Source organism: Emys orbicularis, chromosome 17 (assembly GCF_028017835.1).
Source record: "Emys orbicularis isolate rEmyOrb1 chromosome 17, rEmyOrb1.hap1, whole genome shotgun sequence".
NCBI classification, from domain to species: Eukaryota; Metazoa; Chordata; order Testudines; family Emydidae; genus Emys; species Emys orbicularis.
Window position 1 is genome coordinate 4,830,896 of NC_088699.1, and position 24,720 is coordinate 4,855,615.

A 24,720-nucleotide genomic window follows, 5' to 3' on the forward strand; every position below is an offset into this window, starting at 1 on the left:
CAGCCTATGCACAAATGTGTTCCCCCTGCTCTTTACGACGGTGATGAAAAAACTCGTGATATTGTATATCCTGTATTTAAAAAAAACCACATGGATTAATAGAATTTTGCAAGCTCCGGCTGATGTTGATAGTTCGTAAAAGTGCCTTGGAGATGGAAAAATGCTCAGCGCTGTACACGTTAAAACACTGTCTGTATTCCTAATGAGGTTACCTTAGGTCTGAGGTCTCCAGCACATTCTGCTCTGATGCTTGCCCTCATTTAATTACATTCTATCTCTTGCAGTCAGACTGGAAGCTTTGCAGGGTAGGGACTTTATTTTCTAATGTGTTTGTAAGATGCCACATATAGCATTAAATAAATAATGTCCAGTGGCAACTCTGTGGGAAATTCGGCTATGCAACTACCCAACCTCATCTTCACAAGAGCTACTTTGCCAAGTAATGCTGTGCACTCAAAAGTAGTAAAACAGGTTTGGCCATCTTAACCCACAAACTTTGCAGGCAAATGTAAAGTTCTGGTATTGCCAAACCAATCTGAGGATGAAACTATGGTAGGAAGATGAAAAGGGAGGAGTATCTAACTGTGTGGTACTGGAAGAGGTACCATAACCAGCATCATCTCCATCTTTCCAGATAAGAGACTAGGCTGTTTAAATATATAGCTTTGCACTTCTATTACATCCTTTATCTGAGGAGCTTAAAGTGCGGTAGAATCATCAATTAATTTAGTCTCAACACCCCAGTGACGCAGGGGAAACCTTGTTGTGGGTTCAGTTAAAACCTCATTCAAATTGATGTATGAAAACACCCTTCAATTAAGTTATTTGTAAGAGATGATTAAGGGGCTACCCCTAAAACAAGGCCTATTAGAGCCTGCCCAGAAACTAGTACCATGTGGGTGTGGTTAATTCTACTGGGTATTGTAACCAGGTGTGAGAGAGAACATGCAGAACCTGAGAACAGAGAGAGAGAGAGAGAGGGGCAGGTAGGTAGGTAGAGTCAAAAAGGAAGAAAGCCAAGCAGTAGCCTGCAAGCACAGTGTTAGCCTGGAAAAAGCTAGAGAGCTTTTGGTCTGGTGTTGGCTAAAGAGGCTTTGGGACTGTAAATTAAGAAACTACTCCTCTTGTTTTTAGTTCTTCTTGTGTTCTGAGAAGCAGGACTTTGTACATTCCTTGTAAATAAACAAGATTGCATCAAAGAGAATACCAGATGCTATCAATTTCTGCTTCCAAGTGGAACTTTCCCAGGGCTCCAAAATTTGACTAGTTGGTTCTGGTCAAAAAGAGGAAACTCTGGTGTTAGACATGGGATTCAGTTTCTGAGGCGAGAGAGTGTGTAAACTGGTATGACTGTTGAACCAAGATAGAACAAATAATGGAGGTACTTGCAGAAATCAAAAATGGGCAGTGAGATTTAAAACAAGACCTAAAACAGAAGCTGGAGGCTTCACAGAAGGAATTAAAGCAGCATCTGGAGGTATGCCAGAAGGATGACCTGCAGGCAGAGATGAAGTATCTGCTGGAGCAACAATTACAAAGCATCCAAATAGATTGGGAAGTCCAGCCACAACATGACCAGGTGAGAATGGTAAAAGAGATTGATGAGGTGACCAGCAATTAGACTGCCATAGACCAGAAGGTTTTCCATTTAAATGGTGGAGACCAAGTAAACTTTAGCCAACCCGGAACTTGCCAACTGAGATGAGCTACAGAGGAAATTGAAGAGTCACTGACCACAATCCAAGGCAGCTCCTGGATGAGGAATTGAGCCAGCTGGAAGACTTGGATAGGACTGGACATTTATAACAGTTTTCTACCATTTGTAATCCACAGAGGGCCAGAGGGGAGAGGTCAGATTGTCCCAGCTCAGATAATACAAAAGCCCCACTACCTTTCAGGGAAAAACTCCTTGGGAGGCTCCTTTAGTTCAATCCAACATTATAGCTCAAATTAATGGTAGGGAGGAGGAACGGAAAGGGGGGTTGCTAGCAGCCAGTTCAATGGCTATTAGCCAGGATGGGCAGGGATGGTGTCACTAGCCTCTGTTTGCCAGAAGCTGGGAATGGGCAACGGGATGGATCACTTGATGATTCCCTGTTATGTTCATTCCCTCTGGGGCACCTGGCATTGGCCACTGTCGGAAAACAGGATACTGGGCTAGATGGACCTTTGGTCTGACCCAGTATGGCCATGCTTAACTTAATCCCACAAAAAAGACGGAGTTATCCAGACCTGGTACAACAAGCCATGCACATATGGTTTGGAGATAGCTATCAATCTGAGCTGGCCAGGGCAAGAACCAAGAGTTAGAAAGAGGGGGAAAGAAGAAACCCCAGTTGAACTGTCAGAGGACCTGCAGAGACTTGTGTTCTTAGGACACTTGGATACCGCTGAGACCTTCCAGTATAAACTGGTGAGGGACCAATGTATAGATGCTCGGTGAGACTTGGCCTTGCATATGAAGATCACCAAAAGGTGGCCAAAGACCCTCTGAGAGGCTGTGGACTTTGCCACAGAACTTAAATCTTTTCTTGCAGTGGTACTCCAAAAGAGGAAGCAGCTGCTAATGAGGAAGATGGAAGTGGATCACCATGAGTCCTGTAAGTACAGTTCTGCGTCTAATATATATGATGATAGAGGGGATTCTAATCTATTATCTGGTTCGTGACTGTGATGAACAATTACAACAAAAGATAAACGTGGTTTCTAAAATAAGGAAAATTGGCAAAAATTAAAGGGAAGAAGTTAAATGTGGGTACTGTGACAAAATTGGCTACAAAAATTATAAATTGGGGGAAGGCAGGCTGTTGTGTGTAGTGAAAGTCTCTCTCCCTTTTCAGGAAATCAGGGAGCCAGGGTAGACACCAAGCTGGAGGGGCAAAGCTTGGCAGTATGAGAATTAGCCCCACAGTTTTTGATTAGATCTGGGCAGTTGAACAACAAGAATGGGAGTTTGGCTATTGAGTGCATAACAGGATGTATTATGTGTATAGGGATAATTGACGCAGGCTCAAACATAAGTTATTAGACTAGATATGCTAAAAAAGGCTAGGGAATAGGGGATCCAAAAATGAACCAGCTCATGAGTCTCAAACAGAGACAATGACTAGGGCATGGGCACCTGTCCTAACATTGGATTCGAAGATTGGATCTCTGAAATTTGAGCAAGAAGTTTTGATGACTGAAATAGTGGATGAGCTAATAACTGGCTTGGATTTCATTATGGCCAATAACTGTGTAATCAATGGCAGGAAAGATGTCTTACAAATTCAGTCTGTGGCAGTCCCTTTAAAGATAGTTTATAGGCAACTGGGTTGCAGTGAACCAGTTGTCCTGCCCCAGGGGCAGAAACATAATCATTATAACAACTACATGGAATTGTGGCTTTCCAGCAAGAAAAAGAGTGGGAGTGGTTGAAACCTTCTTTTGAGACCCAGGGCCTCAAAGAAATCAAAGGGTCTACACAGAAAAAAACCCTGCCCTTGGCTGTGAGTCTCAGAGCCAGGGTCAACTGATTGGGTTTCATGGGGGTTGTGCCACAGGATTAAAAATAGCAGTGCAGATGTATGGGTGGCAGCCTGGGCTCTGAAACCCAGTGAGCGGGGAGGGTCTCAGAGCTTAGGCTCCAGCCCAAGCGGGAATGTCTATATTGCCACAGCAGGAGCTCAAGTCGGCTGACCCAGGCTCTGAGACTTGCTGTCACGGGGTTATGTTTTTTTTGTAGACATACCTTTAGCTGCTAAAGCGCTTGTTGTTCTGAAATAAGAACTGATCCCTGTTGGTTTTGTCAGAAACATTCAGCAATAGTAAATAAAAGTCAGCAGAGTGATGTAGCATTTTCAGAGTTGAAAAAGGCTTCTGGGATTGCTCCTGGGCACAGTAGTTAGGCCAACCTAGACCCCAGTGTAGACATGGCTAGGTTGAAGACCTGCTAAATCAACCGCCGATCGCTCTCCCGTTGTCTCCGGTACTCCACCGGAATGAGAAACATAAGGGAAGTCGATGGGAGAGCTTCTTCTGTCAACCCAACGCAGTGTAAACACCACAATAAGTCGACCTAAGGTACGTCAACTCCAGCTATGTTATTCACGTAGGTGGAGTTGCGTAACTTAGGTCGACTTAACACCGTAGTGTAAACCTTCCCTTGGAGAGGTGGATTACCTACACTGATGGGAAAAACCCCTTTAGTTGATGTAGGAAGTATCTACAGTGTGGTGCTACAGCAGCCCTGCTACAGTGCCATAGCTGTGCTGCTAGCACAGACAGACCCCTTGTTAGGGATTGAGTTAAAACTGCATTCAAATTGATGTGTGAACACATACTTAATTTAAAATAATTGTAAGAGACCGTTAAGGGGCCACCCCTAAACCAAGGCCTATCAGAGTCTGCCCAGAAACAAGCATCATGTGGGCAGGGGGTTCCACTGCGTGTTGTGAGTGACCAAGTGGAATTGGAAACTGAGAACAGAGAGAGACAGGAAGAGGCGAAAAACAAGAAAGCCAAGCAGTAGCCTGCGAGTGAAGTATGGAAAAAGCTAGAGAGAAAGTGGTTTTGGGTCTGTTGTTGACTAAAGAGGCTTGGAGCTGTAAGCTGAGAAACTGCTCCTTTTGTTCTTAGCTCCTCCTGTGTTTGGAGAAACAGGACTTTGTAGTTCCTTTCAAATAAACAAGATCACATCAAGAGAATACCAGACTCCATCAATTTCTCTTTCCAACTGGGCCCCAAAATTTGACTAGCTACTGGGTCATCCCCACTTGACAGGCAAGACAGCTGGCACATAAATAAGTTAACTCATTTGCACAAGAACACAGAGCTGAGAACATGTCCATTTACCCTGGCTCACAGCCCCCTTCTTTAATCACTAGATAAAGTTTCCTTGCTAGTGAGGTTTTCTTTGATACTGCTATAAATCTGTGTAGAGTTCAGCCAAAGCAGACCTGACACACAAGATAATGAAATCAGTTTGTAAATAAATGTGAATACAAGTGTCAGGCACTTCCCTAGATGTTTTGTAAATAGTGTGTTGATCATCAGAGTTATTCCCCATGCAGATTTTGGTTGTATTAGCAGCACAAGTGAGCTCCTGTTCCAATAATTTTTGTACTGCCCCATGTCTATTCTCACCACCTTGTAATAAACACATGTAAGTGTAACAAAATCTTCCTAGGCAGTCATTTCCCATTTTGTATGTGTGCAACTGATTGTCCCTTCTTAAGTGGAGCACTTTGCATTAGTCCTTAATGAATTTCATGTGAATGGGAGCCTTTCCCTTTACTTTGACGGGTTTTGGATCAAGCCCTTATGTAGGTGAGTAGCCCCATTGAGGTCAATGTGTAACGGTTGTGGGACTGGCTGCTATACTAAATTGGGGAAATTTTCAATTGTGTTTAAATGAAAGTGTCCATTTAACAAGTCCATAAATCCAACTCATTTAAACTGTACCTTTGAAAGTTAGTCTATAGTGGGACTGAAGCAGCAGCAGCAGCATGCAGGAACATGTATTGTGATTGCTCATATTGTGTAAATCCTGTGAACAAACAAAGAAATTAATTTTCCAACGTGACAGGAGCAAACCAATCCCAGGATTGAAATAGTTCAGGACAGGCAGGAGAATCCGGTCTATTTTTATTTCTATATTTGTAATATAAATCTGCATTTATGGGCAATTTTTATGCTAATTTCCTTTCCCCATTTTCTGTATTACTTTCAGCATTTCACATTATCGGGGGAGAACAAAAGTACGCTTGTGACACAGTGTGCGTTTCTGATTATGTTTCATTGATAACAATCTTTGCTTTCCATCAACCGTTACTGTTTAATTGTATGTTCAGTGTTATCTTCTAAGCAATTCTGGGGAGGGTTACTAAGTCCAAGGCCATGTCTTTGGTGTTACATATAGATGAAATTTAACTTCTTTGTTTTTGTTTTGTTTTTCAGAAAGTTTTGGGGAGTAAACGTGGTGGTGGGGAGTGAAAATTAACATGAGTTATTGGATGAAGAGGGGTCATGTTGGGAGAGGCTAGGCTAAGGTGGGGTGGATGAAGGAACCGTGTAAGAGCTGCTAGCAGGCCTAATGTTAACAACGGTATCTGTGCTAACTTGCCAGGTGAGGGCTCTGCCAGTTAGCAAGAAGGAGGGGGAGTGGAGAGGCAGTGTTAAGGATGGGGAGGAGCTGTAGAGTCAGAGGAGCAAGCCAAGTATTTGTGATTTAAGTGTGCTCTGGGTGTACTAAGATTTTGATCATTGAGCAATTCCTGATCCATCTCTGAAGTGGCACATCAGAAATAAAGGGTTACATTTATTATTACAGCAGGGTTCTCAAACCTTCCTGGAATGTGAACCACACTGCAAGACATTGTTTCACAGAGTCCCCCTTCTGTTCCTAATTGTAGAACATGGCCACCCTGAGGGCAACTAGTGCAATTGTGACATGGGCAAGTCATACTGGGAAAGTATATGAGGTAGGTTTATCTACTTTTAATACAATGTAGCAGCTGGGAAAGAGGCAAAATCAAACCACATGACCAGCAGGTGTTCCACAGCCCCCAGTTTGAAAATCGCTGCAGTACAGTATGTTTAATAGGTTTGTTGCAGGATAAAGGTCTTACTTAGTGTGTGAGGTCTGCAGGCTACGCACCCTCAAACGCAAACACACACACACACGTAGTTGCATGGACTCAGTGGGACTACTCTTGTGCAAAAATGAAGCATGCATATAAGTATTTGCAGGAATCTTTGGGACTATTCACAGGAGTAAGTACTGTCCCTGTTCTCGGCCCCTGCACCTGTATATCTCCTGAGTGGTCCAGCAAGGGCCCCACTCTCAGGCTTCCAGCTCCTGAGCCTTTTCGAATGGAGACCTGTATTTCTCTCCCTTTGGACTGGGGTTTCCCATGCTGCACTGTTCCCTGCCTTAAAGCACACCCACTTGCTTTCTCTTCAGAGACTGACAAGAGTAATTGTCAACATTTGTAAGTTACTACACAGATCTTTCTAAGCAAACCTATTTTATTCTTCAGGTAAAGCACTACAGAGGAAATACATTAACAAATAATAAAGTAACCTACCCCATGCTAATAACCTTACCAGGCCCCAACCCCATTCTACCATGAGCTCTGGCAGGAACAGTCCTCCTACACCCCAGCTACAGTGTTTCCTTTGTGGTCACAAGTTCATCACAGCTTCAGCTCAGAACAACCACCCAGTCTTACAGGGCCTCAGTAGGCCCAGTCCTTCCAACTCTACCCCAAGGATTGGGGTCCTCTATGGATCAGGAGACTTGTCCGTTTGCTGGATCAGGAAGAAAGCCCTGAGCCAGTTTAAAAGTAGGCTATTTATCCAAAAAGCCTTTATTTGTCTGTTAGTCCCCAGACAATCTAGTTTGAACTAGTATATGTACACCTCTCCAGGGGTGGCTTCAAAGGGCTGATAACATAGGAAGTACATTAGCCTCCCCCTCCAACTAGAGAACACTGCCACAATCACACATGCACAATTGTATTTGTAATACAATGGACCCCTTAAAAGTATTAATCATTCTACTTCAATAAGGTTTAACTTCATTCAATAAAATTCATTTAGGATATTACAGGTTAGGGTCGGTCTGTCACAACTACAACTAGGTTAGGCCCTGAGGCCCAGATCCTCACAAGTATGACCCTTGAGTTTCTGACTTTCAGTGCTAAGAACAGGTTTTGAGAGTGCCAGCTTGGCAAGATGGGAGAGTGGCACCATGTAAAACTGAAACTAAACAAAGCCAGAGTGCGATCAAAGGTCTGTGAGCCGCGGAGTTAGGAACTAACGAGTAGACGAGCTTGTTGGCTGTAGGGAAATTTGCACTTGTCTGCACTGGTGAGGAGGCTCATCCAGCAGGGAGTTATAACAGGATGTGCAGACTCCATGGGCTACTCATCATCGTGGTTTAGCCTTATAGACAGACATGTGGTTTTTTTGTTTTCCCCCATCTCAAATCCTGCCACTTACAACCTGGTTCTGATGCTTGTGTTTTCACCCTTTCTGAGGACGATGCAGTAGTGTGGCCTAGTGGAATGGGCACCATACAGGGAATCAGAAGATTTGGTTCGGTTCCCTACTCTGCAACTGATCTGTTGTGAGAACCTTAGGCAAATCACCACTCTGTGCCTTTGTTTCTGTTCCTGTCTGTCTTGTCTAGTTAGACCATTAGCTTGGGGGAGCAGGGACTGTCTCTCACTATATGTTTTCATAGCACCTAATGCATGTGGGCCGCTAGGAGCTACTGGAATATAAATAAATATTATAACAGAATATAATACACTGCAATAATACCTGTGGTGAGTTAACTGGGGTCTCTGCTGGAGTGGAATTCACAAGTGCTCTGCTGTGCTACACGAAAACAGGATTTAAGGTAGACATAATTATGCAAAGAAATATGTAATCAAGACAAACAGATTTTCATTAGCGCTGTAAGGTGGTGGGCCAGCCTGAGCATTCTAGCACCAGGAGGAATAATGGACTTTTGATAAATGAAGGATCATTATAAGGAAAATACATGTCTTTTATTCCGAAGAGTGCTCTAGTGCTCTGAATACAGAACTGGGCGACAGGAGTTCAGTTCCCAGTTCTCTCTGAATTCCCAACCTCGGGCAACTAATTTCACCCTTCAAGCTTAGGGGTGATAACATCTCAGAGGGTCTCATCCTGTCCCCCTTGGGAGTCTTTCCGGCCACTCCAAATTCTAACACCAAAAGCAAGGGCCCTGATAAGTAAAGGTTCGTCATTTTCCGGGTATCTGACCTTCACACAATGCCAGAAATCCCACCCGGTGCCTCCAGCACAGCACCCCACCCCCCTCTCCAGTGCTGCCAGCCCACTGCCCCCAGTGCCTGCTCCAGTGCTGCCAGCCCACTGCCCCCTCCTCCTCCTCCAGTGCTGACAGCCCCGTGAACCCTCCTCCTCCTCCAGTGCTTGCACTGCCCCCTAGTGCCCCACCCCCCCTCACTGTCCTTCCCGCTCCCCCTCACTCCTGCCCCCCCCCCCCCGCCAGTGCCCCAATCCCGCGGCTGCCCCGCCCCCGGGAGCCGGCAGGCAGGGCGGCCGCTGGTTGGCCAGAGTCCTCCGGTGTCCCGGCGTCCCGCGGTTCCCGGAAGCGGCGCGGGGCAGGCCGGGATGGAGGAGGACGAGCTGGAGGGTGTGGAGGAGCTGGAGGCCGTGCTGCAGCTGGCCCCGGAGGTGCAGCTGGCCATAGAGCAGGTGAGGGCTGGGCCGGGGGTTAGAGGTGCTGCTCTCCCGGGCGGCGGGGCTCCTGGGGGGCAGGGACCCGCTCCTTGGGGCTGGGATGGGCTGGTTGGGGCCGGGGACGGGCTGGTTGGGGGCGGGGACGCTCTCCTCTGGGGGACCGGGGACGCTCTCCTGGGGGGGCTGGGACGGGCTGGTTGGGGGCGGGGACGCTCTCCTCTGGGGGACCGGGGACGCTCTCCTGGGGGGGCTGGGACGGGCTGGTTGGGGGCGGGGACGCTCTCCTCTGGGGGACCGGGGACGCTCTCCTGGGGGGGCTGGGACGGGCTGGTTGGGGGCAGGGATGTTCTCCTCTGGGGGGGGGACTGGGACGGGCTGGTTGGGGGCAGGGATGCTCTCCTCTGGGGTCTGGGATGGGTTGGTTGGGGGCGGGGATGCTGTCCTCGGGGAGGCTGGGATGGGTTGGTTGGGGGCGGGGATGCGCTCCTCTGGGGGGGGGGGCTGGGATGGGTTGGTTGGGGGCGGGGACGTGCTCCTCGGGGGGGGGGGGCTGGGATGGGTTGGTTGGGGGCGGGGACGTGCTCCTCGGGGGGGGGGCTGGGATGGGTTGGTTGGGGGCGGGGACGCTCTCCTCTGGGGGGGGGGGGTCTGGGAGGGGCTGGTTGGGGGCGGGGATGCTCTCCTCTGGGGGGGGGTCTGGGAGGGGCTGGTTGGGGGCAGGGACGCTCTCCTCTGGGGGGGCTGGGACGGGCTGGTTGGGGGCAGGGACGCTCTCCTCTGGGGGGGGGGCTGGGATTCTGGTGGAATCTTAGATTAATTTATTTATCGTTCAGGTAGTATTAACTTTCCTAGTAAATAAATGTCTCTCCATGCCTCAGCCTGTTGCCCTTTCCCCCCTGTTGCTTCAGGCCTGGACTATAGAGGGAGCCAACCTGCGTGTGGTTTTTGTCAACCATTGTAGGCTTAAGTAAAGCACAAAAGAACCCCCTGGCTGATTTGGATCTTGGAGAGATTTCGCCCTGTCCCACCCTTTCATAGGAGGCCGTTGATTTGCAGTGGCATGCGTCAGGGCGCTCAAAACCCTTTCCACGTGAGCAGCCCACACGTATCCTCCTGGAACCAGAGTCCTCAGATGCGTCTTACAATTCTTTGTGCGCCAAAGGAGGTGCAATGGAATTAGCAGCAACCTGTGGTGAAATCCTGGCCTTGTTGAAATCAATGGCAAAATTTACATTGACTTCCCTTGGGCCAGGATTTCACCCCTGCTGTCTGAAGAGGAACCTGTTGTAGGTGAAAATCTAGAGGCAGGGAACGGGAGCTGCCTCACAACACAGCACTCAGGTGACCCTCTTGGGTGTTAAAGTTAACAAGTTAAGTTGCAGACTTTCTTTGAATGAGCTAGAGGGGGTGATGGAGGCTGACACAGCGGCAGGGGTGCACAGCACCTATCAATAAGGAAGGCAGCAGCATTTCTTTGTCATTGTTCTTGTGGGCGTCATTTTTTCTATGAGGTTAACGAGTTGTTGTTGTTTTTTAAAGCAATATTCCAGAAACTTTGGGATCTTCACATGGGATGGGGGGGGAAGAGGGGAACTTGATGCTGAACAGTTGAACCATTTTCACTGAGAACCTTGAGAGCTGCTAAATTAATCCTGAGGTCTAATGGAAACTGGAACTTGGCTGGAATAATACTACTTTGCATTTCATAGATTCATAAATGCTAAGGCCAGAAGGGATCATTATAATCATCTAGTCTGATTTCCTGCATGACACAGACTAAAGAACCTCATCCAATATTCTCCGAGCAATAGCATATATTTTAGAACGATAGCCAGTCTGGAGAATCCACCATGTCTCTGAGTTGTTTCAATGGATAATTATTCTCACTGTTTAAAAAAAACAAAAACAAAAATTGCACCTTACTTTTGAATTTGATTCACTTCAGTTTCCAACTACTGGGTCTCATTGTGCCTTTTTCTGCTAGTGACACTTTATTTTAAGTGCCTGCAAGGACTGAGTTAAAGGAACACTATTAATTCAAATTTGGCCCCACATTTAAATATTTATTTATAAAAAAACCTCTAAGGCCAATGGCAAATGTTCTTATAAATAATAATAAAAAGCAATGAAAACAGTTGTTTTAAAACAAATATTTTGCTCCACTGTTGGAAATTCAACCAACTATGGCACTAAGAATATGAGAATGAAATTGGCTATAAACAAAGGCGCTACTGACTGTCAGTGGCCAAGCTGAGAGTAATGGAAAAAGGTAAATAAACTTGTTTATTGCATACGATTTTAAAGTTGAAGACTTCAGGTCTTGCCTGTGATGTATCATAATCCCTGTGTTAGAGGTGGAGAGTCACCTAGACAACACAAAACAGTAGGCCCATTAACCTTAGTGAGAGCTTTAATTCCTTCAGGGTGATGAGATTTCTTTCCTTTTCCTCTCAAAAACATTTTAAGTTCTATATGGAGAGTTAAGATGGGGAGTTTTATATGGAGATTGACTTTGGTCTAGTGTCTGGGATCAAATCTGTTCAATGTAATCACAACATAAGCACAATTTCCCACTGCTTTGGGCCAATAAAGATTGTTTAGGGAACTAGACAAAGATTGTAACATTTTTGTTAAACTGTGCGTCTGTAAATCTCCACTTTTGCTATAACCATAATATTTTTTTACATGTTGCTATAGTTGAATGGTTCTAACAAGGAAACTTTGCCAATCTACTGATTGGTTCCATATCCTACTCCTGGGGGAATTCTGCAAAAAAATATTAAAAATTCTGCACCGAGAATTAAAAATTCTGTGCACAATATTTTAAAATTCTGCACATTTTATTTGTCAAATAATGCAATATAATCATTCCAGTTTCAATTATTTTGGTAGTTTATTTAAACTACAATACAATGGATGGAGAATGGGAGTGGGGAGCATTGGAAGAAATCCCCAAACCCCCTTGCCTAATAGTAATGTCACCAGGTTTGACCCTTTATTTCTATTACTAGTCAACAAATATATGCAGCTGTATGCTCAGTGTTATATCATAGGCAACTGAAGAGCAAGTGGGGGCTGGGAAATCAAACTCACAATTTATATTGGCTACTGACCATCTCCAGAAAGGTAAGAACCAAACAATTCATGGAGCACATTTTAATAGAAATTTTGTTCAGTTAAAAAATTTAGACCAGTTCTAATCACTAAAGCACTATAAGCATGTATAAGACCATATTGTCCTTTACACCACTCTGGCAATGTAAAGGAGCCTTAAAAGTTTTACCACCTGTTTTATCTTCCTGGGGGAATTCACAAAGGCGATGGGAACAATTCACTAAGCAGGTAGGTTGCTACATTCTGCTTTGCCCCACACCTACCTCCCCAGAAACACCCCAAAGCCCTGGCTCTCCACACCAAGTGTGCTGCAATAGCAAGCAAGAGGGACAGAGTGTCTCTCTCCTCTCACACGCACGACTGCCCAGCCTTCCCACCCCTGTCCTAGTGGTGATTTATGTCTCTACCTGCTGCTCCGAGTGCCTGAACCAACCTGCCTGCCCTGCCGGGGAGAGGCTCATGACCGCTCTTGTGGGTTTCCCTTTGCTTCCCCATCAGAAGTCATTTTTCTGTGGGGAAGCAAATAAATTTGCGGGGGACATGAATTCTGCACGTGCACAGTGACGCAGAATTCCCCCAGGAGTAATATCCAGAACAGTTTACAGTCAAAGGACTGCGTGCGGAATAGCAAGTGATCTTCAGGTAGAAAGGTTCACAAAGTGAGTGACTCTCCAGGAGTGTTTTGAAGGAGGCAAAGGGAAAAGGGGTTTAGCAAATATTAATTACAAGACTGTGCTGGGTCTGGGGGATTGCATGAAAAGAGGCACAGACCTGGGAATGAACAAAGGATGGTCTTATGGTTAAAGCTGGGGTTCAGAAATCTGAGTTCATGTCCCAGCTCTGCAACAGGCAGATGAGGGGTGGGGAAGATGCTGGATTCATTAGCTAATGTATTAATTATAATGTTGTTATATTTGATGGTTCAAGTGGTCTTTTCCAGCCCTACGCCTGCATCTTAGTGATGAAGCCACACAGTTATTTTCTAATGCTGTGTCTTGTAAATAAAATTTTGGATTTGCTGATTAAAAAAGAAAATCTGTACAAACTTCAAAAAATCAATATAAAATGATGATTTTTTCGCTCCCCTGGGATTTTTTATATCAGGCGACATTAGCTGTAAAGGCTGATCTGAATCAGCAGAGGAGGCAGGCTGTCAGGGATAGCAAGGGAGATTTCACCATTCTGCTGCACTATAGAATACTGCAGTGAAGTAACATATTCATTTCCTGCAACTTTTCTGTAGTGATTGAGGAAGCTTAACCCAGGCTGATGCCCCTTCTCTACTGTATTATGACCTCCCCCATTACCCTTATTACAACCCTGAGATGCTATACTTTTTTCATAAATATTGTCTTAGTTTTATGTGGTGCCTTTCCATCACCTCTCCATCTGGTTGTCCTGTAGTACCTTGCTGGTCGAGTGCTTAGGGGCACTCAGTTCGATTTTACTGGTCTGTTCATTTGTGCCCCTGCAATGTTGCCACACTCAGCTTACAGTACTATTAGCTTTTCTCATCAAATGCTCAGTCAAATATGCTTAGCTGTGTGTCTGCTCAGTCACCTGCCCAACCACAATCCTCTCCCCACATCCTGAATCTGATGGACGTGTTTAAATCTCCCGGAATCCATGACTCTCCTTACAGCCATCGCCAACCTTAATCTTTCATAAGAACGATCGGTACTGTCGCCGCTTGCCCTCTAGAAACAGCAGACGGTAGCAAGACACAAACAGTTAGTAGTCAAACTGCAGTTTGCCAGCTAGAGTAGGAGTCTGAGACAGACTGAGTTTTGTTTCGTTTTTTGGCAAGACTATTCGCTATCACAATCGATCTGTTGTGCTGTCTGTAAGTGTTGCCCAGTAGAAGATCAGGGAGTCGGGCCACCTGGCTTCTGTTCCTGATTTTGCCGCTGATTTGCTGTGTGATATTGGAGAACATCATTTAATCTCCCTGTGCCTCAGTTTCTAGTTCCCCAAGTTCCTCAGCTGAAAGGTGGACAAATACCATATTAATAGTAGTGAGGCCCTCTAAGTTACAATCCTTTCAGAAACACTAGATTTTCCCTTTGAAAAAAGTATATCAAATTTAGATACTCCGTGTGCTAAGATAGCAAAAAGTTTGAATTGAAGGTTTTGTGTAGGATTTTCTTTTGCCTAATGCAGCTGCCTATCGCCAGCTTGGAATGACTAGAATGACGCACACGGGTGACACCGCGCAATGGCTGATGTGATTTACTGTACATCCAGGACGTGGTTTAGACTGGGGAGGGAGGGATTGATGTCTGCATGGCACAGAACAAACGTGGTAACTGGGAAGGTAATACATCATATTTTAGTTTATGATGGAGGAAAAATAATTTAACAACCTTACTTGGATCATTTGAGCACCCCCTGAAGACAGATTAAAAAGAGTTGCTGCTCTTTTCTCCTTTTCTGGGATAACTAGATCATTTAACAGATTGACCCTCTCTCTCTCTTTTCCATGTTTGCATGGTGAAATCTAGGTCTCCAGGGATCTGGTTTGACCATTTTCTTAATTCATCATGTTTGATAAGACAAAGTCTCCATCTCTCACCAGATGGCCCTACCCAAGAGAAGGGCATGGTCTCAGCATGAGCTTTTAATTTCCAGGCAATGATGAAAACATCAACATGGTTTTAGATACATAATTAATAGTTTCTGTCTCTTGGGAATTTGTAGCACATGATTGATTGTGCTGGTATTGAATCTCGGGATGTGCATATATATTACATCTGTGTTTACCCAGTCTGATAACTGCAGGAATTTTAATAGCACAAAGACCTCCAGGGGTGTAGTCACAAAAACTATTTATTCTCCATTGAATTAAGGCCTGACTGCTCTCCATGCAGACCTGTCAGGACCATGCTGTTAAACATAATCCCATGTCTGTGTTTTAGTTATTAAAATAACAGATACTGTTTAAGTTACAGATGATCAAGCTGATATTTTGTGTTTCTTTTCCCGCTCTCTAGGTGTTTCCCAGCCAAGATCCACTGGACAGGGCAGACTTCAATGCTGTGGAGTATATTAATACTCTCTTTCCAACTGAGCAAGTAAGTCAAATGCTTGGGGTTCTGCTGTCCCATGAGCCATGGGGTAACCTTAATGGTGATTCAATGTGTAAATCCCCCTGCATGTCCATAGAAAGACGGGTTTAAAAATATACCCAGGGCTTCTTTCTAAAGAGCAGCAAAATTATGACTTTCAGTGGCAATTACTTCTTAAACTCAGACCTTGTGAAATAGAATGACTATCTCCCAATGTGCTAGCTGCAGTTTCAAATATAATGAAAGTTCCATTTTGGTCTCTAGAAAGAAACAGTTTCACTATGCAAGGGTTTGTTTGTTTTTGCAGTTGAATTTCAGATCCTGCTGGATCAATATACTGGGAGGCCCCAAGGATTCTAGCCACACCGGGGATGTTTTGAATGTGAAGTGTCAGCAAGTCCAGTCACAATCAGACTAGATTTTTAAAACCATTGTTTCCTTTCAGGGATAAGGAATGGAGATCTAGTGGGGTCGAATCCTTCCCTAGTTCAACCCACGAACTAGGCTTGGCTTGGGGTTGGGAGGTCTATTGAGATGAGGAGGGCCCTTGGGTGAGCTCCTGAAAACTTGCTGGAACTTCCTAGATTCTGCTGCGTTTGGGTTGACTGCAGAAGCAGAGCAGGCAGTAGGATTTTTCCTTTTAGGAGCTTCTGTTCAATTTGTTCTGCTTGATTTGCTCACACCCAGATACCAGTCAGGCATCCTTAATTGCCGTGGATCTCAGGCATTCGGGGCCCATTGCATTCCTCTGGGGGTTGCTGAAGTTCAAAATACTGTAAGGTTGAACCCTAACATACTTTGATCGTATTTGCTTTTTGACTGCATTATCCACTAGAGGTCACCATCACCATTTCCTTTAACTGCTTCCTCTGAAGGAGGATTCGTAAAATCGCAAAGAGAAATCGTAGTTGTACTCGGCGTGTTTATGCATGTGCAGGGGCGAGTTGAAGAGTCATTGTAGTCTGTAGATCTGGCTTGTGTTCCAGGCTCTGTCACTGACCTCTACGTGACCTTGAGCAAGTCGCCAAACTACTTGGTGCCTCAGTTTCCCTGCCTATAAAAGGGGGATTATGCTACTGAACCACCTTTGTAAAGTGCTATGAAAGAAAATGCCAAGTATTATTCAAAGGGAAGTTTGAGTCTCCGATTTGCGTGTATGTAGCGAAAAAACATTTTTATTTTGAAAAATTGTTTTTTATCTTGCAGTCTTTGGCAAACATTGATGAAGTTGTGAACAAAATCAGACTGAAAATAAGGTAAGTACTGCTCTGTTTCCTTTCATTGTCACATAAGTGGGAAATGGCCATATGGTTGTTAGATTTTTCATCCAACTCTTTCCTATAGTGTGTGCCACTCAAATAACATCGCTCTAATGCAGTGTTTCTCAACCTCACGAAAGACAATTGGGCACTGAAAATTGTGTTACAATTCTAAAGCAAAGAAAAACAAAACTCCCAGAATAACTTTGGTGGCCAAAACCTTCTTGTTGGTGAGCTCAAACATCGTAGCTGTAGTAATAGTTGTAGTCCATAAGCTTTATTGTTGTCATTCTTACGTTTGTTATAAAGGTAAGAATAAAAAATATAAGGGGGTTGTGACATTTTTTTGTCTACCTGAAAGCACGGCTCTAGTGCAGGAGAACCAGAAAGGGAAACTGCCCAGTCTGATAACATTGGTCAACTGGAGTGAAATGCAAAAAGTGAATTGGATTTTAAAAATAATTTTCATATTTTGCCAATATTCAGTGTTGTTGCTAATATTCAGGAGAATAGGAGGTATTTATAAAAATGTCGGTTTTATGCTGTCAGCACCATTTAAAAACAAACCAACCCAAGTACAATTTTTTTTCTTTCTGTGCACTGGTTTTCACAACCGATCTGTGCCATGTATGCAGTAGGTTATGTTGACGTTGTCTGCTTTTCCCCAAAGGAGGCTGGATGACAATATTCGAACAGTAGTGAGAGGACAGACAAACGTGGGACAGGATGGCAGACAGGTACTTGTGTCTTCTATCACAAAAAAATCCCAAGCTTCTCTTCTCCCTCTGCTAAAAAGAAAAACAGCTATGGCATGCAGAAGTCTCAGACTCATGGACTTTAAAGTCGAAAGGGACCATCATGGTCATTAGTCTGACCTCCTGCACATTGAAGGCCACAGAACCTCATGCACCCACTCCTGTAATAGACCCCTAACCTCTGGATGAGTTACTGAAGTCCTCAAATCAGGGTTTAAAGACTTAAATACAGAGAATCCACCATTTACACTTGTTTAAACCTGCAAGTGACCCGTGCCCTTGCTGCAGAGGAAGATGGAAAACCCCCCAGGGTCTCTGCCAATCTGGGCCGAGGGGAAATTCTTTCCCGATCCCAAATATGGCGATCAGTTAGACCCTGAGCATGTGGGCAAGACCTGGGAAAAGATGCTCTGTAGTAACTCGGAGCCCTCCCCATCTAGTGTCCCATCGTAGCGATGCTACTAACATCTTGCACACACACACGTAACACTGTATGTACCACGGAGAATGAATACACTAAGTCATATTGAAGAGTCACGTACAGACACAGCTGTTATTACTCGTCTTCTGATCAGTCTATGGAAGGAGGCAAGAGAGAAATTGAGTTTAATGAAATCAAAACAGAAACGTGATGCCTGCAGTTGAGTCAGTCTCAGAAGTTGATTCCAGAGGTATAGGAGGAAAGCAGATAAAAACAGGCCCACTGTTAAGTGGGAGTGGATAGCTCAGGGGATTGGTACTGGGATATGGAGCCTTTTAACTAGGTCACTGGTTGGAATGTCCTAGGTCATTACTGCCTGACTGAGTGGCCCCCATGAAACGAGATGGCAGGTTTCAGTTTATTCTCTATTTGACAAGTGTCTGTACCCCAGTACCCAGAACTTAACAGCAAGACCAAGGATATAGTAGCCATGAAGACTGAACTACCTTCTTACCTGTAGATATGATTCATCGTTGAGGCACTTAGCACTGTTGCTGCATGTCTTGTAGCTGTTTTATGGGTAAACGGGGAGCTTCCATATCAATCCAGCACCTTCCATGAGTATTACATTTAATATTAAGAAGAGAAAACAATGTTTAAGAAGTAGTACCTGGAGACAGGACTGCCTTTCCCCCACTAGTAGACCCTTTGGATGTATTTTTCAGTTTTTCCTGAAGTACAGTTTGTGTGGGTTTGCTTCTTTCCTTCTGGAGCACACAGTGACAGACTCTGTTGAAAGCCTCAATCTGAAGTGCACCTGCTTGCAAAAATCTACCATGACGAAAGAATAACTGCTAGGCAAATAAAAGCACTTGAGCCCATGTGCCAAGTGATGAAAGATGAGCTGTTCTGCATGGAAAGGACACAGACCACCATTAAAACGTATTCAGTTTGCCACTCCCAATAGACTGATCTTGTAGTTTATAGTCACAAATAAAAGAACCTACACAAGTAGGTCTTATGAAGTGTGGACTGAGCCCAGAGATAGGAGCCAAGGACTTCTTGAGTTCTCATCCTGTTTCCGCTGCTGATTCTTTCTGTGGTTTGAGTAAATTATTTAACCTCTGTTTGCCTCAGTATTAATGTCTGGAAAACGGGGGTTGTTTACCTATCCCAGGAGGACTGTTTAACATTGGTATGGATCCCTGAGCACTAAATATTACTGAGTTAGGGACACATTTGGCAGATATCATGGTGCAGACTGGAGACTGTTCCTAGAATAAGAGAAAATGTGAAAGACAGCCTGGGTCAGGAGTGAAGTGGGGGGCCAGCAGAGTGGTCAGGAGAAGGGTGTCAGAAGAAATGAGGTCAGAAATACGCATGGAAGGGGAGTTGTTGAGGCTGAGGAGAAGCCAGTGCAGCAATTAGAGAAGAGGGTTGAAACATGCCCAGGATGACAAAAGTGGGGCAGATGGTTTTGGCAGCAGCTTCTCGGACAGACTGAAGGGTGGAGGGGTGATTGGGAGAACACAGAGGAGGAGGAGAGTGCAGTCAAGGGGAAAAATTATAAGAGCATGGCCTAGGGTTTTGGCAGGTCCAGAGGATGAATTTGACGAGGGGGACAAAATAAAAGAAGCTGTTCCTACATGGTGACCAAAGGCCACAGCTCAGCAGTGTGTGTCCGTGCTGAGCATCCATGGAAATGCTGGCTGTGGAATCCAATGTAGAGAAACCTCTTGCAAGAACCGCTGGACAGAACTTGAGGAGGCTGCTTGGGATTGACTTGCTGAATGAGTTTCCTAGGCTGTTGACGGATGTGTACTATGGAGGTCCAGCATCCTCCATGTGAAGCTCTGCCTTCTATGTCTCACATCCTTGAGTTCCTTAGAGGGTCACTGTGCTATATCAAAACAGTGCAGGCCTTAGCCAGTACCCTGTGCAGTAGCACTGGAGGGTGTCGGAGAAAAAAACAGATTTCTCACTCTCAGGTTGGGTGCAGCAAGTCAGATACTTTATTATCTCTAGCAATTGCGTGAAGGGAGAGAGCAAAACAGGTCTCTCACAGGTAAACAATTACAGCAAGCATTTATACCTTTTGTTACATACAATAACGGGCAACAGCTGCATTTTGTTTATACATACGTCATCCTGATATCTTATTTTCCTCCTCAATTTAGACTATAGTCTACATTCCATACTTATCTAACACAAGGTCGCAACAACTTCTCACACAGTTCTTTCCCACTCGCCTCACACAATCCTCGCTTCTACAAATCTCACGTTATTAGGGTTACAGCTAGCCTGACTCTTGCTCACATAAGGAGACTGCGTGGATTTGAAATCCCCTTCAAATCTCCCTGTCAGTTCTTTCTCTACTTCCACAAGGGGTAAATACGTTTGTGAAGCCCCTAGTTAGTTTGCCTGTTAAGGGACTTATTAAAATTCCGTCAGAATAAAACCACAGAATATTTACGTGTGTGGGGCATGTTTATGCAGAGTCCCTTTGAAGTGGCTTAATGCAGTATTTGGTCATGAGCGTTTCCATGTTGAATCACTTTACTGCTGTTCAATGTAATAGCGCTTTATTTTACTGAACGTAACCAGAGTGTGTCATGTTAAAGGCAGGTACTCTTCTAGCAATGCAACTAAGCCTTTAGTACTTTCAAAGAGTTTGAAATATTGACACCAAGAAATTGTTGAAAGCTTTATTCTCTCTCAAGGATCCATGTGTATTTTAAAGGATGCGTGCTTTCCTCTGTGCCTGTACAACATACATGTATGTATGTGTGAACACATGTTTTATACATGGATTGCTGGAACAAAGCTGTGTCAATATTGGGAAGGGCAGGCTTAGAAGTATCAAACTTGCAGGAATGTCAGTAATTCCAGGCCTCAGACATTAGTAGGTCAAAGGGTACTGCAGTTGAGCAGGTCAGATTACAGAGGGAGAGAAAGTTGTGAATAGCATTTCAGTTAGAGATGGAATTTTGCATTCATCTCCCCAGAACCCAGACAGAAAGGAAACACAGAAGAAATAATTGCTATTCCTGTCCATGCCATAGTTCTTTCTTTCTCAGTGGCTCAGGATGCAGGCGAATGGAGAGGGGCCCTTTCAGATAATGGCCTTGTTAATAGTTTGTGGGGGTGAAAACCTTGATCTTTAGCACCGGCTGTCTTTTGCTGAAGGGAGCCTTTGTTTGACTAGCGCATGTTCAGTGGAAATATGGATGCTCAGAAATGTTAAGTTTTTATAGGGCAAGAGGCCCAGCTTTTCCCTCTTGGATGGAACAGAGGAAGAGTTTAATTTTCCAAAGTATTGTAAGAATTTGTTTCTAAGTACCAACAAGTGAGGCACATCTAAGAAAAACAGATGCTCGGCTATGGAGAGAATCAATGCTGTAGTAAAGAGAGTGGGACTTTTTAAAAAAACAGCAGCATGCTTCAGGCTAAAAGCCACGCTGACCAGGAAGCCCTATGTATCCCCTTCTGTCTGGATCCTATGTTCTATATGTCATCTGAATGCTCCAACAATTCTATTTTTCCTGGCAGAAATTTCCCTGCCTGGTGATTCCAGGTCTCTTCTCATTCCTTATCACCCTTTTTCGGTTCATTTTGTCTTTTGGATTTTGCTGGAAGTTGATGCACGTGTAGAAATGGCAGCTACTGTGTAACCTTTTTACTTGCTAATCTCTCTCTTTCCTGCTGTGCCTTCCCCTCTCTACTCCCAGAGACTAAGCCATAGCAAACTGTTCTGTGCTGCTTAGATAGAGGACAGCTTTCCCTTCGTCAGTGTGTTGCTTTTAATTTAAGGTGTGTGACAGATGCTGTAATCAAGGGATAACGATCTGCTCTAGTGGAGCCGAACTTGGTTTGTGCATGTTGGTGGACGGATGTGTAAATCTGTCAAAAACTTGCTTCATTCCTGGATTGCGGGTTCTTCTGCGTGCATGTTTGGAGAGAGCATTTTATATTTCATGTGTTTACCCAGTCTGTAATGTTAATGATTAGGGAGACACAGGTGTGTTTGAGCACAAGATAGAAAGCCAGGAAGTCGTGAGTGCTAATCCCGTCTCTGACACTGATTCGCCCTTTGGCCTTGATCAAGTTACCTAGTCTCTCTGCATCAGTCTCCTCATCTCTGAAACGGGGATAATATCTGCCACACTTCCTCTACACTTTTCTCTAGCACAGTCCAATGATGTGCTTGCACTCTGCATTTGACTCCGTTCTGAGTGTCAGACCTTTTAAATAAACATAAGAATTCAATAAGTAACATTTTAAAATAAAATTCTCTTTATGGCAAGACTCGGTCTCATAGATTCTAAGGTCAGAAGGGACCATCATGATCATCTAGTCTGACCTCCTGTCTGAGAGCATGACAGGTCTGACCCAAATAAAAACTGTTATTGCATTTGGACACTCTTTTGCAAAGTGCTTTGCTTACTAAAGAGGAACTTGGCTGGCAGAGAGTTTGCAATTCACTAATCACGTTTGGTATTTTGAAACCAAACATTAAAAACCGCCACGACAAGAACACTTAAACCTCAGATACCATGTCCCGGTTGTAATGATTTCATAGCAGCTGAGATGGCCATCATGAGTTCATTACACAGCATGCTAGGGGGGCTTTAAAGAAGCCACTCCCATCTCTTAACCATATAACAACACGTAGGTGACCAGAAGAAGCTGTTCACATCTGTCGGGTCCACGTGGAGGTAGACAAGTGTCATATTTTCAGCCAGTTGTTATAACATGGGTCCTGATGCTGCCAGGGGTCGAGTAACTGCTGCTTTCTGTGGGTGTGGAGGATGCGGGGTGCCTTGTAGAATTGAGGGTAAATCACTGTTTTTATAAACACCCTGGAAAGGCTTTGACCTTCTTCCCAAAGAAATATAACCCCCAGATGCTAAGACAACACGAAAGGTTTTATTTGAGCCAACAAAAGCCAGGAGGAGGTGCCAAGCTGAGCCGGCACTCTTCCCTGAAGGAGGCAGTTCACTGTGGTGTGAGTTATTTACGTGTGGGTGGGAGCAGGCAGAATTGTGGATACAGAAGTTTATTCTCCCCTCTGTTTTTATTGAGGGGATCAACACGTACATTGCAGAAGGGGGGAAGAATATTCAGAAATGTCACCCTTGTCTTTGCGTTTCCCATCTCTCATCTGCATAACTTGGCTGCTGAATGAGGGAACAGGAGTCTGGAGCCTTTCATTTGTAGGTGGCTGGTTCAAATCCTTTCTATTCCAGCGAGAGGGGCCACTAAAAAGCTGAGCACAAGCAAAGTGGGGCTGCTCCTTTTACTTGCCAACTGCATCTTCCCCTTCTGCCCAGGAGGGGGGAGCACAACGTTGCTTTTGAGACCAGGCTAGCATTTGGTTTTGCGCATCAGCTGGTGGAAAAGAGAGAGTCTGGGGAAGGTATGGTCTGTACAGTGGCTCAGATTTCTCACTAGGCCTGCAGATAGCACAGTTGCTCCGGATCGTGGGTCTTCACCTACAGCAGCAGGGTGCGTTCCCAGTGCAACATCCAGCCTTGAGAGAGAGTGAGAGACAGGGCCAGGAAGTATGGAGTTCTAATCGCAGGTCCAACGCTAACAGCCTCTCTGCTAGAAGCAGGTCACTTAACCACTCGGTTTCAGTCTCCCCTTCTGTAGTATGGGGATAATAATACTGTGCTTCACAGGGCCATTGCACACATTAATGAGTGTTTGTCAAGTAGATGAAAAATGCTGGATTTTACTGCCTTTTAAACGGAGAGCCCCAAATGTTTTATATTACCCAAAGGAAAAAAAAGTAGCAAGATGGTTGAAAATAAGTGCTTGAATTTAAAATTAAAACAAATCAAATGAATGTAGCACCAAAGGAACCACTTAAACAGTTTTACAGTCTGGAATGCTCCATCTTCTCCATATAGTATAACATTTCCCAGTTCAAAGCCATCTGCATTTTTGAAATTTTGCCCTAGAATTTTCTCCAAATGCAAAGGCCTTTAAATAGTCTGGCTCATTTGGCTTCCCCTTTCTTGTGTGATATTTTTGTGACATCTGTAGGCAATACCGTGAACTTCAAAAATTAACTTGCTAATGACCTCTTTATGGGGGGGAGGGAGGAGACAACAGCCGTGGGTGGAACATTCCATGGCAGGGTGTAACAAAACTTTCCTTGGGAGTCCCAGACATCAACTATTTCTGATGCCTTGGGAGAGGCTGGGAATGCAGAAGCTGCTGTGGGTCAGTTGTAACAATATGTAGTTTGGGCTGTGCCTGTATTTTGTAGGGAGCCAGTGCTATGGATTTTCTCAGATCTGACATGGGAAAGGCGCTTACACTGCCTTTGCTAAAAAGCTAAGGTCCAGTTACTGCACACTTTCATATCTGCCCCAGGTTACGGTATGGGCAGTTCCCATAGATTTTCCACTACGCATTTAACATGTTGTCAGTACATTTCTAATTTGCTGCCAGTTAGTCCTGTTTATTACCAAAGCTTCTAAATATGTGAGTTATAATTTATCTGACAATCACTGACTTTTTTGTAATGTTCTTTTGGCCTGAGCTGCTTCACCCATTCCCTCAAACTCCCTTTTTGTAATGTATCCTCTGTATTTTCAGACTCTAATTTAACTCTTTTTTGTTCCATCTCTGCAGCCAGAACATTTGCAAGCCTGAGTTATTAAAGGACAGACAACTTGAAATCTAGTCCATTTCAAAATTACTTAGAATTAGTTTCACATCCAACCCTCTCTGCCACTGTTTGTGGTTTTACTATTGAATTTCTCTACATAAAATTTCCCCCCCCAAACTTCCTGACCTTCTCAAACAACAAGGGACACAAGGAAATGATTGGAACTGATGAAACAGGTTGTCTTTTATAGGGAAAAAAATCTTTCCTTCCC

General features: G+C 44.5%; 1 protein-coding gene across 1 annotated transcript in view; it reads left to right on the forward strand.

Moving 5' to 3' along the window:
* The first annotated feature begins 9,145 nt into the window (after positions 1-9,145).
* Positions 9,146-24,720, forward strand: part of VPS53 (VPS53 subunit of GARP complex) — an 89,209-nt gene continuing 73,634 nt past the window's right edge. The window contains exons 1-4 of the mRNA XM_065418307.1: positions 9,146-9,231; positions 15,321-15,401; positions 16,602-16,651; positions 17,325-17,391. Coding sequence (XP_065274379.1) covers positions 9,148-9,231; positions 15,321-15,401; positions 16,602-16,651; positions 17,325-17,391 — 282 coding nt within the window. The 5' untranslated portion in view covers positions 9,146-9,147. The remainder of the gene's footprint in view (positions 9,232-15,320; positions 15,402-16,601; positions 16,652-17,324; positions 17,392-24,720) is intronic.